The sequence below is a fragment of the Trichoplusia ni genome, chromosome 10, assembly GCF_003590095.1.
Source record: "Trichoplusia ni isolate ovarian cell line Hi5 chromosome 10, tn1, whole genome shotgun sequence".
NCBI classification, from domain to species: Eukaryota; Metazoa; Arthropoda; class Insecta; order Lepidoptera; family Noctuidae; genus Trichoplusia; species Trichoplusia ni.
Genome location: NC_039487.1, coordinates 2011571 through 2031159, shown reverse-complemented (window position 1 = coordinate 2031159; position 19589 = coordinate 2011571). Strand labels below are relative to the sequence as shown.

Below are 19589 nucleotides of genomic sequence, written 5' to 3'. Positions count from 1 at the left end.
ATGACATAACAACTACAACATTCCTGTTTTGTGCGTTCATTGACAAAGATTACAATGTACAGTTTATTGGTCGAGGATAAAACGATGATCTTAATTTATTATGTAGTTTATTTGCGGCGACAGTCGTGCAGGTTCAACGCACATCTAAGTAATTGTCGACAATTAGCGATCCACTATAATCAACGCAAACACGCTAAATATAGAGCAGCGTGGCCGACTGTCAAGTGAGTTGCTGGTCGATGGTTGAAGGATAAACCCTTTATAATTTAAATATTTAGTTATTTCGTAAAAGGAAGCATTTTTTTACTCTAAGCCACAATATAGGAATAAAATATTCTTACCACTTGAAAACGAGGCTAAAACTGTATCCATCCATATTCCCTTGACCAAGAGCGCAGTATGAGAATCTGATACTGTATTATACCATGTGAATCAGAAACGTTTAAACCACGGATGGATCACATTTCGGGGAGAAGCCTTTGAGGTGCACCCTGCGGATTCCGGTCTCACGATCGCAAAAACTGACCAAATATAAAAAGAGGATAAGGGAAGCTTTTATCTTTTTATTTCTACTATGTCGATGTAATCACTGTGCGGTTATGCACGGTGGTTTAATTTAGCTATACATATTTTCGCCAGGTCTGATCAAGGATTATTTCAAAGAGACAAAATTTGAAGTAACCAATGATTACACATGCTTGTCATTTGTAATGTGTTATGCTATGGAAAAAGTCCTGGTTGTTGAACATTTCCGCACCTGTACTTCTAATAAGATTTAAATCATGAAGATTTAATTTACTCAATCGTGTTGAGCCTTTTGCTCATTGAAACAAGTATGAAAAGATGTCATAACATAAATTTGTGCAATATAACAGTGTGTTGACCACTAATAAAGGGTATTATGTCTTCTTTGAAATCCTTAGCCATCAAACTTCATTAACTTTTAATAAGTTTTGATGCCCGTCACTTTCTATTATACAAGTATTTTAATATGGACCGCGAAAATGGAGGCATTTTGTCCGATGGGTAAAATTATGGGTAGAGGAATCTTGTAAATAATAATGGAAAGCACTTGTTGATATTTGCTATGTTATTTCATAAGAGTTTTAACAAAATTGAGCATTGATTTAAAGAGGATGAGTAATTCTGTTTTTTTTTCTTAACTGCCCTGTAAATTACTTTTTCATAAGCTTATAGGTGGATTAAAATCACTCAAATTTTATACTCACTCACCGACAAACTTCAAATAGTCATTTAAGACTCTTAAAGATTCTTAAACATGACTTAATAAATAAATATATAATATGTACGATTTTTAAACTACTAAACGATTTACTGCGTTAAAATAGGGATCAATCAAACTTTAATTGCGGGCACAGGTAGTCCTAATGACGTATCACGCTCCGTTGCGTTTGCGTCAACCGTGTCGCAACGGAAGCTATAGTTTGACTTCGTCGAACATCCCGTGACAACCCCATTATATGTAACACCGGACCTTAACACTTTTTAAAAATATTTTTTATTTCCTTGGTCTACAGAATCGCACCGGCGACGGTCACTTCGATGTAAGTTGTGGGTCAGATTGCAGCGTGCAACAGGTAAGTTTAATCCTAATTTCGAGTTCTTTGCTTGTACCATAAACCTATACTAAAAGCTTTGCATCTATCTACTTATATTCAAAACTTATTCAAAAAATTACACATAAACTCCTGTTTTACGGACTTCTAGACGAGAACAGTTAAAGACTTTCTGCCCTTCAAGTGCAAGTCTGACATTGGGGATATTGACTATGATGAGATAAATTGGATCAGTAACGCTATTCTCTTAACATTCAATCGTACCCACCGCCATGCAAAGTCAAAGTAATGTCATGGAGATTTTGTCTACAGTATCTGACCTATGGTTATAATGAGAAAAGAAGCTTAGATCATGTCTTATTCGATAGTTTATTACGAAAATAAAAGTAAAATTATAATGCCCAAATACTTTTATCCCTTCTTCTACTTGTGACTAATCTAAAAGGTCATTAACACAAGAAATAATAAAGCGCTATAAATTAGTAATAAATTATAATTAAAGAAACAACTAGGTTCTAGTTATCTTTTATTTTTAATAGTAAAAAATCTGTTATCCTAGGTAATTAAGTTATTAAGTTCTGTGTTTACCACCCACACAATTAATTATATCACACATACATTGTAGAGTCAGTCACTGATCGGCTGTAAGTGCGCAAGCGATCATAAAATGTAAACCGATAAGACTGTTTATAGTATATTTATGTTTTGTAGTTCACAATTGGGTAACCCAATTTTAACGGCCCTGTAGCGAAAATTATTATGTAGGCATTGAGCTAAATTCAAAATTTACTTTTTTAACCTATGGACTTTTATGCCAGTTCGTCTCCATAGAAATTATATTTTGGAATCGTACAAATTATTGTATAGATCAAAATGTTGATGTTGTCCGCATTTATTTATTTATTTTATAGGCCAAACCAAATATAAGCATTATTATTTCCAAATGTAAATATTTTTTTACTTATATTTTGATAGAGGTGCTTTTGGGTGAACCTATCAACAGTCAAAATATAAAAATAATTTACAAAAAGTTTATAATTACTGCGATAGCCAAATCACAGCGTTTCACCTATGACCTCGTTTATGATATAAGGTATTTAATGAATACTGTTACCAAAACACAAGATAAGTTGCACATTAAGATTGTGAATATTTACAAGTTGCCACTTCGGGTACCTACACGTATTGTTATTTTGTGGTCGGATAATATGTCGCAACTAAAACTGACAGCCGTATAACCTTACAAAAGAACGTTTGAACTAAATACTATTGAAGTGAGCTAGACCGTGTAGTTACATGAACAAAACAGACTCATGAAACTATTCCAGTTCTATTGTTGTCACATAACTTTGTTTAAATATTTAGAGACAGCAGGATTTTTGATGACGATTCTCCACTTACCCAACTTATATTATAATGCGGTAGAATGCGAATACTTGTAAAAGGCTTGAAATTCAGAAGAATAATAGTAAGATACACCAACTAATAATTTTCTTTCAAATAAAGGTTTTGAGACAGCATCTCTTAACCAATAAGCGAAAGATCAGTAGTCAAAATAGTACACAGCTACAAACTTCGTTATCCATCATAACTTTATTGTTAGTAGAGACATAAAACGCCGTATTCCATCTAAACATTGACAGTTACTACTGGTTTATGTCAAAATTATCTGTTATCTCCAATTTACGCCCCTGCAGCGCAAAAAAGCTCAAGTGGCGGCGGCGGGTAGGACGCACAGTCACCCCTCACGCCACAAACGAAGTCAATTGACTTGCTTCCATTATTATTATTTGTTTCCATTTCAATAACAATGAGCAATATGGAGCACAAGTTACGATAATTTATTTTTATTGTACAGACCGCATATCAGTGGAGAAACTGATATTTGCAACGCCCCAATTTTGACTACAATAAGGTTGTTTATCGTGACTCGTTTGTGCGTCTGGTGTGCGGTCTGAAATTCCCGCATTTATCTGCTTTATCGAATCCAAAGATAGCTTGAAACTTCTGACTTTTCACGTTAGGTAGGTTTACTAAGAGATATCGGGGTTTTTGTAAACATGAGTTTGTTGTATTTTAATTATTCGATTGTTTACGGAAAGGTGCTTTACACCTCCGGCATCCATGGGAATTTATTTATCTGAACGTTGCAACTGCAAGGTTGTGCTTAACGTCTGTCGTCACCTCGTAAGGTGTGGCGAACAGAAAGCTTCGTGGCCTTCGTCGTCCCTTTGCTCTTTGCCAAACAATTTCATCTTCCTTGCGAGGCAATTTGTTTACTGGCTTTTCTATGAAAGTATATTGTTTTTTTTTTGTCTTATAAGCGGAATGTAGTTTAGCCTCTTTATTCTTCATTTATTTCGATATACAATTTTGGATAACAATTGCAATAATCGTGCCTATTTTTTTTCATACCGTGATTAGGGTATAATCGCTTTTGACCGACTGCAAGATGCATCTACAATATCTCTTCAATGTTCTTGAAGTGTTTCCTAAAATTTGCGATAGTACTTTTTGCATCATGTAGGTACCTATGTCTGTTGTTGTACTCGTATCGTTTAATAACCGAGAGTTCAACTCGGCGGTTAGTTCGTTCATCCTGCGAGTGTAGATGTCAGTAGCTATGGAGTTAGGTGGTCAGTGCCATGGTGCTGGCGACCTGCGCCTGCACAAGGGTCGCGTGAGACTCGACGCCGGATGGACGCAGGAAGGAAGCTTCTAGTTGGCTGTTTGCTCCCCTCGGATCTATTTTAGAGTTCATTCGTTTTATTCTATCATTTTACAGAACATGCTTTTTAATACGGGCCCAATGAACGTGGTAATCTCTCTGAAAAATGACATGTTGCTTGATGCTTTATGCTCTCCAATTTACTTTTTAAATTGTCAGAAATTTTATCCATTCTTTAACATTCGTAACAGAAGATTTGTTGTAAAAAAAGAAGTTTTTATCGAACCAAATCTTCCTTTTTACAAAAAAAAACGAAAATATATAAGGAAAATAATAAGTCGGGTTGAAACCAAGAGTTTCATACCTTTCTTATCGTTTCAGCTAGTGCAATGTACAGGCTCTATCGCGCAAGGTCTGATCATCACGCTGTTAGCAGCATGTTACATAAATATTCCAATGCCCTTCAATGCGTCTCTTCAAATGCCTACATTACTACGTAAATAACATGAGGAACATATGTGAAATTATTAACTCAGAATCTAAAGATTTTCATTTCCTAGGTTTTTTTTTGGGAATTAACGATCAATTAAAGTACAAAATTTCTCCATGCATCATTGACCCCAAATCATACAACCTGGGCCTTTTCCAAAAAACGCATTTACCCGTGTTAATGGGTAACATTGCAAACAATACCGGAATAATTATAAAAATAACTGAACAATAAATGGGGAAATTATAATTTATTCATATGAGAAGTCAAGTGTACCGTAAAGTGACCAATATTGAACCCATGTAAGGGAATTCAATCCCCTCCCTGTGCGGTTCGCTGCGTCGCGTTCGGAAATGAACAATCACCTATCGGATGTAAAGGTACCTGCGATTAGTTCATAATTTATGTGTGAAACTGGACTGAATTGTGTTTTGGTATTTATGCTTTTTGTCAGGGGTTTTTGAAAAAAAAATGTTATCGCTGAAAATAAATGTAGTCAAATTGTGTTATTATCGGGAATTTCTCTCTCTATCAGTTGAGTGGCGAATAAAAATCAATCTCTTATTATCTCACTTATGTACAGTATAGTTTAGTATAGTTCTTCAGTTTAAGTCAAAATAGGCACAGAACAAAGTAATAGTGACTGTCGTTGCAGCAATGAAGATACGTTTTAAACCCCAGCTTTATTTGAAAGGCCTTTTATTTTTTTATGGCAATCATCAAAAATATCTTAATGTGGGCAATATTAAGATACTTTTGATGGGAAGGAAATATATTATGCAGTGTCTCAACCCTCAGGCTCCTAGTTTTTCGAAGAGCGCATTAAATTGTTATCTCTTTTATTACTAAGTCTAGACTAGACATACTCGTGTGATGAATTAAGATAAACATAATCGAAAATAATAGGAAATTATTTCTCTTAGGTAATAGAGGAAATTAATACAACGTTATGCAAATTACTATTCCTCTGGCTACCTCTATCACGAAGAGAGATCGCGATCTTAAACTCCAAAAGATTCATGCGTATTTATGAAAATACGAAAATCTATGTAATCGGGTAGGCGAAGCTGAGTTTACCTCTTAGAAAAAAGGCTTAATCTTGAAACAAACTGATGAGTGGGAGAGTATATAAGTATGTTATATTTATCAATTAAATATTACTATGACACACGATGTAAGTCTGTAGCGTATTACTTTTCCTTTGACGTAATAATAGCAACATTAGCAACTCACGTCAGTTGAATGATAAGCCATTAATACGAAATCTGATGCAGTATCTATACATATAATAAAATTGTAGAAAAGTGAAAACTGTACATTGAATATTTTTTAAAAAGAATAATTGCCGGGTGGTCTACGAACGATTCCGATGCCGAAAATATGATTTTTAGAATTTTTGTCTGTTTGTCTGTTTGTCTGTTTGTCTGTTTGTCTGTATGTATGTCCGGAAAGATCTCGGAAAGTACTGGATAGATTTGATTCAAATTTTCAGAGAATATCAACAAGAGGTCCGGTCAACATACTTTTTACTTATTATCCCGCTTTTAGTTACAGGGGGTGAGCAGGAGCCTTTTATATCTATAAACAAATATCAATTTATCTTATAAACTACTGAATATATTTCGTTCAAATTATGCATGAACCTTATCGTACACATGATACAACAAATATACAAAAACCATAACGCTACTATGCAGGGGGCATGAGCAGTAAAGTTTTAAATTTTTGGAGTCACCCGTAACATCGTGTAATACAATTATGAGGTGTATTTTCACCCCATTGAGTAGTAGGCAGCACGGTCATCAATTTACAAAAAAAAACACGCTATTTATCTTAAGACTTTTGGCAGAGCAATAATAGGATTTTCCGAAAATAAATCATTTTCACAAAATTAGTCATTTTATTCTCTTTCAAGTCTGATATAGGCCTACCGCGACTATTTCACACGTAAAATAAAAGAAACATAAACTAATATGTTTTTTTATGCAATTGTTACCGTAATCAGTACATTCTTGAAAGAAAGGAACTTAAATTCTTTTTATTTTTATTGATGTACAAAAATTGCTCAAGTTCAAATTAATATGATTTTGTATTTATTTACGATAGGAGTAAATTACCTATGTTTTTAGCTCGGTAATGTTGGCGATGCTACTTCAAGATCAAAACATTCGTAGTGACACTCAACCCAAAGTTGCAAGTAGTTCACATTGATCTCATCTATAATTATGCATAACAAAAAATTACTGAACGACACAGTTAATTATTACCTTGGTTCATCTGTAACAAATAGCTTTGTTTTTTTCTTAAATTTGCAACATTACATAGGCCAAAAGTATTTCGGATAAAATAACCCAGAAAACTTGCATAAAAACTGCATAATAGGTATGCAATGTGAGAGATCTATAAGACCAAAGCTATCAATGAATAGACATTATGTATCTATTGCTAGAATAATGTCTACTGATACCTGGGATTTTTCAATATTTTAACGATTTGATCGGGCCACATTCACCATTATAGAGACCGCACACGTGGTCCTTCCAAAAATCCCTGTAACAATTTATAATATTTTCTTATTTTAAATTTTCTTCTTTCGTAGCCTGGTAAAAACAGGGAAAGGAACGAGACTGTATCTGAGATCCCTAAGCCGACGTGGATTCGGAACATATTTTTGGAAATTTCCCCAATAAGGCTAATAATAGCGTGTAGCTATCAGCACTTACATCCGTCATACAATGTCTGGAAAATTCATTTTGGCTGTCCGTATCGACAGCGTAACCTCATAACCAACCTCATGTAGTCTTTATTTAAGTTCCATTTATGCAGTAGGGATGACGGTAGGTATTTTACTTCAATGATCGTCAGGTATGTTAACGAATAAAATACCTAATTTTTCTTTGTAAATTGGTACAGTAAATAGAACTCATGCACATGAAGTCACTTTTATGTTCATATTTTGCTTTGTCGTAACATCACAAATTACACATATCCTATACTTCAGATTTTTGTCATTATCAATTTTTAAAAAAGGGGTCTCTGATATTTTTTTTATTATCATGCTATTTATTTATCAGCTATTTAAAGGTAAATCATGATCAAAATACCAGGGGGGCAAGATAACACGTTTACCAACTTTTTTATTTTGGAAATATTCCAAATGTTTGAGAGGAAGATCAGTTTTAATATTAAGAGGACAATCAAACATAACGTGTTTCAGGAAACCGTTTATCTGGGTGCAATTTTGCAAAATCTTATATCTTATGACACTATGTAAAATCTACAGTTACCGAGCCCGACTCTCACTTCATCAGCTCCGTCCACAAAAATAATTTGACATCTTCTTTATATCGTTAGAAAACATCGTGTGTGAAAATAAAAACTGTCTGGCCATCACTGTTCCTGAGAAACAGCCAGGTGACAGACAGACAAACGGACACTGGGGCCTCAGTAATATGGTTCTGGTTTACCTCTTTGGTTACAGTACAATAATAATTTTATGATACCTCATAACCGTCTAGCAATTTCAGGTGTAGGCCGGCCCAAGAACAAACGTGCTCGAAAATCATAACCCACCCAATTAGTAAATGGAAAATTTCGAAAGTAAAACATTTTTAGCAGAAGTACTCAGACTGAGTTATACCTTCTGTTATTTTTTCGTACTTGCACCCCCCCCCTCCCCCATTTTTAAACGGCTCGATTTGTCAAACATGTCTAAACGAACACTCGCACATAATTGACGTTTAAATTAAAATAGTTCAATTCGTTCAGAAGCTATGATGCCACAGACAGACAGACAGGCAGGCAGATATGTCAAAGTTATAAATCCCTCTTTTTGGGATTAAATAAGAAAAAGTCATTAAAACAGCTGTGAAATATTTGACACCAGGATAGTATCGTAAACGATGAAATGTGTTTGATTCAAACATTTGATAGTTTTTGCGCGGCTCAAGATTCATTATGATTTAGAAATAAAAAAGGAAGCTTAAAATATAAAAAAAGTGTTTCATTTTCAATATTGCATTACATTTTTGCGATGATCGTTATTATTAAACTTCATAGTTTTTCACATCTTGAAAATCACGCAGACAAAGTCGCGGGCAACAGCTATCTATACATATAATAAAATTGTAGAAAAGTGAAAACTGTACATTGAATATTTTTTAAAAAGAATAATTGCCGGGTGGTCTACGAACGATTCCGATGCCGAAAATATGATTTTTAGAATTTTTGTCTGTTTGTCTGTTTGTCTGTTTGTCTGTTTGTCTGTATGTATGTCCGGAAAGATCTCGGAAAGTACTGGATAGATTTGATTCAAATTTTCAGAGAATATCAACAAGAGGTCCGGTCAACATACTTTTTACTTATTATCCCGCTTTTAGTTACAGGGGGTGAGCAGGAGCCTTTTATATCTATAAACAAATATCAATTTATCTTATAAACTACTGAATATATTTCGTTCAAATTATGCATGAACCTTATCGTACACATGATACAACAAATATACAAAAACCATAACGCTACTATGCAGGGGGCATGAGCAGTAAAGTTTTAAATTTTTGGAGTCACCCGTAACATCGTGTAATACAATTATGAGGTGTATTTTCACCCCATTGAGTAGTAGGCAGCACGGTCATCAATTTACAAAAAAAAACACGCTATTTATCTTAAGACTTTTGGCAGAGCAATAATAGGATTTTCCGAAAATAAATCATTTTCACAAAATTAGTCATTTTATTCTCTTTCAAGTCTGATATAGGCCTACCGCGACTATTTCACACGTAAAATAAAAGAAACATAAACTAATATGTTTTTTTATGCAATTGTTACCGTAATCAGTACATTCTTGAAAGAAAGGAACTTAAATTCTTTTTATTTTTATTGATGTACAAAAATTGCTCAAGTTCAAATTAATATGATTTTGTATTTATTTACGATAGGAGTAAATTACCTATGTTTTTAGCTCGGTAATGTTGGCGATGCTACTTCAAGATCAAAACATTCGTAGTGACACTCAACCCAAAGTTGCAAGTAGTTCACATTGATCTCATCTATAATTATGCATAACAAAAAATTACTGAACGACACAGTTAATTATTACCTTGGTTCATCTGTAACAAATAGCTTTGTTTTTTTCTTAAATTTGCAACATTACATAGGCCAAAAGTATTTCGGATAAAATAACCCAGAAAACTTGCATAAAAACTGCATAATAGGTATGCAATGTGAGAGATCTATAAGACCAAAGCTATCAATGAATAGACATTATGTATCTATTGCTAGAATAATGTCTACTGATACCTGGGATTTTTCAATATTTTAACGATTTGATCGGGCCACATTCACCATTATAGAGACCGCACACGTGGTCCTTCCAAAAATCCCTGTAACAATTTATAATATTTTCTTATTTTAAATTTTCTTCTTTCGTAGCCTGGTAAAAACAGGGAAAGGAACGAGACTGTATCTGAGATCCCTAAGCCGACGTGGATTCGGAACATATTTTTGGAAATTTCCCCAATAAGGCTAATAATAGCGTGTAGCTATCAGCACTTACATCCGTCATACAATGTCTGGAAAATTCATTTTGGCTGTCCGTATCGACAGCGTAACCTCATAACCAACCTCATGTAGTCTTTATTTAAGTTCCATTTATGCAGTAGGGATGACGGTAGGTATTTTACTTCAATGATCGTCAGGTATGTTAACGAATAAAATACCTAATTTTTCTTTGTAAATTGGTACAGTAAATAGAACTCATGCACATGAAGTCACTTTTATGTTCATATTTTGCTTTGTCGTAACATCACAAATTACACATATCCTATACTTCAGATTTTTGTCATTATCAATTTTTAAAAAAGGGGTCTCTGATATTTTTTTTATTATCATGCTATTTATTTATCAGCTATTTAAAGGTAAATCATGATCAAAATACCAGGGGGGCAAGATAACACGTTTACCAACTTTTTTTATTTTGGAAATATTCCAAATGTTTGAGAGGAAGATCAGTTTTAATATTAAGAGGACAATCAAACATAACGTGTTTCAGGAAACCGTTTATCTGGGTGCAATTTTGCAAAATCTTATATCTTATGACACTATGTAAAATCTTCAGTTACCGAGCCCGACTCTCACTTCATCAGCTCCGTCCACAAAAATAATTTGACATCTTCTTTATATCGTTAGAAAACATCGTGTGTGAAAATAAAAACTGTCTGGCCATCACTGTTCCTGAGAAACAGCCAGGTGACAGACAGACAAACGGACACTGGGGCCTCAGTAATATGGTTCTGGTTTACCTCTTTGGTTACAGTACAATAATAATTTTATGATACCTCATAACCGTCTAGCAATTTCAGGTGTAGGCCGGCCCAAGAACAAACGTGCTCGAAAATCATAACCCACCCAATTAGTAAATGGAAAATTTCGAAAGTAAAACATTTTTAGCAGAAGTACTCAGACTGAGTTATACCTTCTGTTATTTTTTCGTACTTGCACCCCCCCCCCCTCCCCCATTTTTAAACGGCTCGATTTGTCAAACATGTCTAAACGAACACTCGCACATAATTGACGTTTAAATTAAAATAGTTCAATTCGTTCAGAAGCTATGATGCCACAGACAGACAGACAGGCAGGCAGATATGTCAAAGTTATAAATCCCTCTTTTTGGGATTAAATAAGAAAAAGTCATTAAAACAGCTGTGAAATATTTGACACCAGGATAGTATCGTAAACGATGAAATGTGTTTGATTCAAACATTTGATAGTTTTTGCGCGGCTCAAGATTCATTATGATTTAGAAATAAAAAAGGAAGCTTAAAATATAAAAAAAGTGTTTCATTTTCAATATTGCATTACATTTTTGCGATGATCGTTATTATTAAACTTCATAGTTTTTCACATCTTGAAAATCACGCAGACAAAGTCGCGGGCAACAGCTAGTGACGGATATAATAATAAATGACATCGCACTACGTAGACCAAACAAACTTCCTTAACTACATATATCTATAAAAAATATTATTTATTAATTAATATATTTATATGACAAACAAAGAGCAATAATACACATACTTAAAAATAAGGTAAGTATAAAGGACGGTAGCTATTTCTACCACAATATTTGTGACAATAGTAAATAAATACATTGTGTAAACAAACGAAGCAACTCTAAAAAGTGCCTTACTCTCTAATAAATTACGTTACCAAATAGCCAAAAACTTAATTTAATCAAATCGGTAGCGGGACAGGGAATTAAAATGTGACCGCGTTCCGCGTCAGGTGCATTCATGAATATTCTGAATAATTTGAATATAACTGTGTGAAAATGTGGGATTTTATGGGTATTCGAATAAACTTGGTCATGTGGTTAATGATAATGAAGTCGCTACAAATATTTTGTTATAGACGCCAGCCCTATGATTCTTAATGTATATTTAAAACTAGTGGCTGCATTACTAAATTCGAAAGTAAATCGTAAACTCTCACGCTCTTTGTCAATCTAATAGGAAATAGTCATCTATAGATATTTAAAATATTAAGAGTTAAGTTGATTGATATGACTGTTTTTTACCTACCGCCTAAGGTAAAAAACAGTAAGCCACGTGTGCAATCCCCTAAAACGATTTAAAAGGCTGTCGAATAAAACGGCTACTTACTTAAAAAATGTAAATATAAATCAAAAGACTATTATCTCTTCTTTCTCATGAGAACTATTTTAAAGACGGACAAAGGGCTCATATCGTGTCCGTAACAATTAAGAGATTAATTCGTAATTGTAATAAGTGCAACAAGAAGTCGGGTCGGCGCTTCCATTAGCTAATAAACGCTGATTATGTTTGTTTCTTTTCGGTTATCCTTGCTTAGTTCGACGACGAAAGAAAAGACAGTAAAGTGTGTAACCATACTGATGGAATAAATAATCTGAATAATTCCTTATATTTTGTACAATTAAAGGAGGTAATTTTGTAAAGGCTTTTAAAAGCCTTTTCGCCTTTTATTCATATTATTGCCGCTGTGGAGGAGAGACACCTGAAGTCCGCCGTCAAATTTTCAGCCAACGTTACAAACGTCATGCTCCAAAATTAGTAAAACAAAGTCCTTGCAATTTCTAAGTCATCATGAATGGTTCTAATTTTAGCTACACTAATTGGTCCTTCTAATTCAATTGTTACTTTTCGCTATTCAACCTGCTCACCGCTAATCTCTGTGGTTTGTCTAGCGTTAATTGGCGGCCAGACGGCTTAATTCCTGAAACGCAGCTTGCAAACAAATATCTCTCTGGGTAGTAATCCAGACGAGTTACTTATGTGCTGGTTTCACAAGAAAAATAAATATTTTTGTGCAAATGCGTAGAGACTTATTACATGTACATTATTTATGCAAGAGTAATAATAATAAACGCTATATAAAAGTCTCGAATCGTCGGTTTCCATATACCTTTTGAAAGAATTGTGCCTTAAATGGTAACTTTCAAAAATATTGCCTGTTGTAAGACACATCAATCGAAACCCTGATACTCAAACATCAAAGGGATGCCGATGTGGTATTGCATCTACCAGGTACTTATGATTTAACGGTTAACTCTAATAAATACTTCCTATCGAACCACATCCGCAAAGGACAACAAACTAAAAAAGAAATACCTGTGGTATTCAAATTCTAAACAGTATTATGAATTCTATAAATCATGTAGAGACGCTCGCTTCTGATAAAGAACTGCACTCGGCTTCGTCGTCGCCCGCTAATTCCTATTTCCTCATTAGGTGGACCGTTCCCCGCTTGCGAGTTGCGCTTGCGCCCATTCAACAAGTATCCTCCCCCCTCCACTCTGCGCCATTATCCCCCGGCTGCCCCTTCAACACTCCACGATACCAATCTGTCGAGTGAAATTACCTAGAGTGCACTCAGCTTCTGCTAAGTGTTGTGATTTATTGCCCTTTTATTGGATGCTCAAATAAAACAAATAGAGATCGGCTCATTGCCATCATGACCACGATGATGTCATGTTTACTTTTCAACATTAAGGATAACTGAACAAAAATGAACGTTATCGATGAATCGGAATTAATAACATATTTCTCCAAAAACACTTTCTCTAAAAAGCAAAACTCAATAAAGCACCTAGTGCTAAGATTTTGCAATTGTAGTATCCTGTAACATAAATAAATGCTGATCTATCATACATCGCATCTATTTCTACCGTGTATATTTTGGTGGTTTCCAGGCGTTGTAAATTCGACTGATAAAGGCTAGCAATAGGGCGGTAGATTGAGAGGAGAGCTCTCGAGGCTAGCGTGGCAGAGGCGGCGGGAAGCACGCCGGTGGGCCCCAATTTGCCCCAGTATTATCCAATTGCCAGAATAAAATGGTTGGCGTGGGCCAGCGCGTGACCTGCTCTCAAATATCCAGTCCCTATATCGCAAATGGACAAGAAACTGTGTTTCATGTAACACGTTTTGATTGTCCCTTGTGCTCACTATATCTTCCATAGCAATGGTTATGATTTTCTTTAAGATATTGTTTTTTTTTTGTTCATCTACTTACTACGAAAATGTTCTTACACGTTTGTAATTTCTGAGAGAACAAAAGTCAGTAACCTTAGGCATATGAAGCACCATAACGATGTGATAAGCGCAACGAGCAGTAAATAGGGGTAAACAGATCCATCAAACCTAAGAAAATATTCCCCGAACGATAAGAATACCACATGCTATTGTGAGCTGATCTATTCGTGCTAAAAACATTAATCAAGTTACTTATAAACAATTTGTGAAATAAATACGGAATACTATATCTAAGTTCATCAAAGGTTAGTAACGTACGGAATTAGAAAAACGGAATCACGTAAGCGAGTATCCAGTGGCGCCTACTTACAAGTCAACGAGATAACTTCTTGTCATTCAATTAATTTGTATAAAAAGTGCAACCGTTTTCTGTCTTTGTTTGATATAATTAATACAATCTGAATGATGTGGTCATAGGTCGAACCAATTGCAATATTTGTTGTGGCAAATAGTTTAACCTATTGCAGCTTCGTTTATATATCTCGTATTTAACACCACACAATTATTTTTCTACTTTCTAACTAACTTTGCAACCTAGTTTTTATTTGTTTTTAGGGTTCCGTACCTCAAAAGGAAAAAACGGAACCCTTATAGGATCACTTTGTTGTCCGTCTGTCCGTCCGTCCGTCTGTCCGTCCGTCCGTCCGTCCGTCTGTCAAGACCCTTTTTCTCGGGAACGCGTGGAGGTATAAAGCTGAAATTTATATCAATTACTCAGGTCTACTGTCCCTTGAAGCTGTGAAAAAATCAAACTTCTAAGCCAACGCAATCAAAAGATACAACCGTTTATGCCGCAAATTTTCGACACTTGCAAGGGAATCAAAACCTACAGGGTGCTTCCCGTGAACTCAGAATCTTGAAATTTGGTACGAAGCAACGTTTTATAGCATAGATAAAGGAAAAATTACGAAAACCATAAATTTTTAATTACATCACATAATATATATTTTTTAATAATTTTAAACTTACTACCTATTTCCTCATAAACGCGTAGAGGTATTAAATTGAAATTCATACCAAATACTCAGGTCTATAATACCTTTAAGCTGTAACAAAAACAAACTTCTATGTCAACGCAATCAAAAGAAACAGCAATTTAAGCTGCATATTTTGAAACTCACAAGTACTCGCAAAGGAATCAAAACCTAAAGGGTACTTCCAGTCGACCTAGAATCTTGAAATTTGGCATGAAGCAACGTTTTATAGCACACATAAAGGAAAAATTCCGAAAACCTTAAATTTTTAGTTACATTACAAAATATATATTTATTTTTTTCCGGTTTGTACGGAACCTTCGGTGCGCGAGTCCGACTCGCACTTGGCCGGTTTTTTGGAAATATCAGAACATTTATTTATTCACAGTCACAAATAAACCAAAGCGATGCTATAGAACAATATTAATATGAGAGCAATTACAAAACAAACTATACAATAAACATAAACATACTATACCTACATGAAATAGTAAAACTTAACTTTTCTTAAAAATATAATTTTGACTCTACATCTTCTACTAAAATTTGTACATTTTTCTGGAACTATATTATGACCTTGGGTCATTTATATTGACTGGATTTTTGACTTAATTAGAAATAACGCAGCTACTAGTGAAGTATCTACAGTAAACTGTAAATAACAGTTCTTGTCGAAGGTATGCTGTTGCCTTTCCCATCAAAGCAATATGTCCATTCAAGTCACCGATATTAAATTTTTTCGCACTAACAAAGACTGCTCACATGATTTAGAGAACTTTGCTATGAAGCAATTAACAAGTAAATTATCCGTAAGTGCTTTCACAGCGCCCTGCGTCCGGCGTGCTCTTGCGCTCCCAATTGGACTTCCGAGCGCGTTTCCGAAATCGCTCCAACAATGAACTGACGCGACAATTTTAATGACTCGAAAGGGAGTAGTTATTGTTTTGTTATTATAACGGCACGAGACAGGAAATAGGGTAATTAGTCGTTAATTTTCTAAGTTACTTTATTATATTTAACTTTGTATTATGTGTAGTGAGCACGCAATTTATGTCTTCATTTATTTGAACCAGTAGAAGCACATCAGTTTGGATTTTGTTTCGTTCTGGTACAATATCAGTGGTGCGCCATTATGTAGTAGATTTGTGGCAACAATGAACTAAAGTACCTAATTGCAGAAGCCGTCCTTGGTTGACTGAGTAAACGTGCGAGTAAACTACATGCGAAATAAATTGGATGAAACCTAGACTTAAGAATGATCTACAGTAGGAAAAACGAATTTCTCACAAAATTAACTTTCATAAATTGGCTTTTAATATCTGTAACTTTTGATGGATATGTCTATTTATTCTAAATTATTGACTTGTCCTCTATCGCCTGTGAAATCTCGAACATCCCGCTTCCTAATAACGTTGTCGCTACTTTAATAGAAATTGACAACAAGCATCTGATTAAATATATGTCCAAAAACGAGTTCATCCGTCACACAAATATTAATAAATTGGACACGGAGGGTGCGTATGGGCGTGGTGTTGTGACAACTATGGCGGAAGAGACGCGTTAGCAAGGGATCCTACCTTTATACTGAATGCCATAACAAATCGTATCAATACGACGTTATTCGTCAAGTGATGGAGCTCTGACAGGATTGAGATGCATGATGTAAGACGGTAAGACTTATAAATAGGAAGCTAAGTAACGGGTAAAAATACAGGATTCTATTCTGCTTCAACTAAAACACTGTAGATTGAATAGGATTCGCACAGTAAATCTACCGTGTTCGGATCAAACAATGCTCTATTTAAGTATGATCGGTCTAATGGTTGCGCGTGCGCAGGCCACGACCTGCAATTATACACCCGAAACAAACACCACAAATCGCGCACCATCGCCGGCCGCGTCGCCCCCGCCTCGCCAGACTGTCCTGTGCATCCGTTTAATTATTGCGCGCATTGTTCATCACACTCAATGGGCATGACTCAAATAATCTCTGTTTGCGTCACATCGTTTTGTTGGGGGCTATGTATTTAACCTGCTGTGATATCCAACGGAAATGAACTTCCCAATTAACCGGCGAATTTTGAACAAAGATACACTTATCAACTAAGTAGATCATTAGCTATCGAATAGATTATATAATTCGTTGATAACATCATGACCGCTGAAGGGCACCCGTTTATAAATTAGATAATTGAATTCATTTATTAAGTAAAACACGCACACATAATTAGAAGTGTCATGATGTTCCATCACGTTTGTGTTTTTTGGTGTGACAAATTTCCCATCGCTTATTGTCATGTCCAATCAAAATACTGTTGACAATTGACCGACAGGGCGTACAGTCTACCCTTAAGAAAGATAATACGTGAGATAATGAAGAGGGTACACCTGTGCCTTCCGGTCACTTGCCATTCCGTATAGGACGTTACCGAAGCGTAAAAATCCGTTACAAACCCTATTTTAACTCATCCGTGAGAACGAAAGTGTCCGTTACAAGACCCTTAGTGGTCGTCACACACACTACACTTCACTTTCAGTTTCCTTAAGAAAGTTTGATTTTATAAATTCAAAACAAAAGGCAGGTAATAAAAACAACTTTGTTTATGCTCGAACGAGTCTGTATTTCATGTCTGTTTAGCTTAAAGCGAGACGAACACGTGTGAAACGTTAATATACGTACGCAAAATTTGGTCTTTGTGAACCAATGAACAGATGAATCAGACTAATAAAAGAAGTTAAGTGCAGCGATCTAATTACTGATACCGTCCAGATTATTGACCTCAAAATTATTCTCAAAGTATATCAACTTAAAATAAACAAAGAATGTGTTAAAGTGTAGTTTAATTGGATTAAAACCCGCACCATTAAATATGTGACAACACAAGTCATGTTCCTAATAAGGAAGCTCTTAGTTATTATCTCCATTATCCTGTTGATGCTTGAATAATTTTAATTATTTTATCTCATTAAAAATCAACAAAGAATGCATGTTAACGTAGGTAGCATTACTATGAAGTATAATTACGTTAGATTCATTTACCTGCTTTATCTTACCTGTTTCACGCTATAAGTATTGGAAATTATGAGATTCTGGAAAAATAATGTTCTATATGAGTCACCGGAAGCTTAATAATATAAATGAACGTAAAAGTACTCGGGAGACTACCACCATATCTTGAAGAAAGGCGGTTTTACTTGTCGAAGCTATAAACTGCTCAAAGCCAGTAGTAGGCAGCAGTTAGTTTCACAGTTACGACAGCCGAATTTAAAGAGCGGTGGTAGCGCCTGGAATAGTAGGATCATTATAACAACAATAATAACCATTGATCCACATTGCTTAGTTGCTTATGTAACATTGGTATATTGCTTCAAGTGTTAAAGTTAATGGCAAATAATTAATTTATTGTTTTAGTGCAAACTGGGGTGTAGCTTATGGCAAGAAGGATTGGAAAATTCATGTCAAATCGTTTGCGTAAGTAATCATTTTCAAATGTGAATTATATTGACGATGGGATACCACTAACTGTTGAATTTCTTTGCAGAATGTTACATCGGAAACTGTTTTTTCACGGGAACTCTACTGTGTTATGGGATGCAATGAGGCTTTGAATACTTACTTTCAAAAGTTACGGGGTACGTTGTTATAACCTGTTTTTCCAAGAGTTTTTGTCAGGAATTTCTTAGAAACATATCAAGATAAGCTATTTTTTCTACAGTATTGATCGGGACCCCAACTGCACCCGCCTTAGTAGCTGATAGCCTGACCGCTACCTCACTGTCGTTAGTATGGGAGGCGCCTAATTTAGGCAACCTGAGCTACATGGTGCAGTGGCGTTACGAAGAATTACCGGGCACATGGCAATATTACTCTAACACTAGTCATTCGGACCAGTCAATTATTCACGTCGATGGTTTACGGCCTTACACTAAATATAGGGTATGGGAACGTTCTTTTTTACCGAGTTTTATTTGCCCTTTTTTTGTGTCGCTTTTTGAGCATAGCTTTTGTTTATCAGTTTCGAGTGGCAATATTCCTATCGGGCCGCGGCGGTACGGGGGAGCCTGTGTACTCAGCGCCGTCAGTCGTGATATCGACATTAGAGGATGGGGAGCCAAGTTCAGCACCATCATCCCTCCGCGCTGCAGCTCCGGATCCAAGCCGAGTGGCTATCTCCTGGGAACCGGGACCATTTCCTAATGGACCTCTTATATCTTACGTACTGCGACTTACAAGCACACAACGTAACACGAACGATGCGCTTGAGGTACTTTTCACTCTAGAAGATTAATAAAAAAAATATTTTTTCTGTTAAG

At 35.3% G+C, this 19589-nt stretch overlaps 1 protein-coding gene across 1 annotated transcript in view; it reads left to right on the top strand.

Annotated features, from left to right (window-relative positions):
• Positions 1-19589, top strand: part of LOC113497944 (proto-oncogene tyrosine-protein kinase ROS) — a 36715-nt gene that overhangs the window by 1318 nt on the left and 15808 nt on the right. Inside the window, exons 2-6 of the mRNA XM_026877777.1 lie at positions 1539-1598; positions 18688-18747; positions 18818-18908; positions 18992-19212; positions 19292-19540. Coding sequence (XP_026733578.1) covers positions 1539-1598; positions 18688-18747; positions 18818-18908; positions 18992-19212; positions 19292-19540 — 681 coding nt within the window. The remainder of the gene's footprint in view (positions 1-1538; positions 1599-18687; positions 18748-18817; positions 18909-18991; positions 19213-19291; positions 19541-19589) is intronic.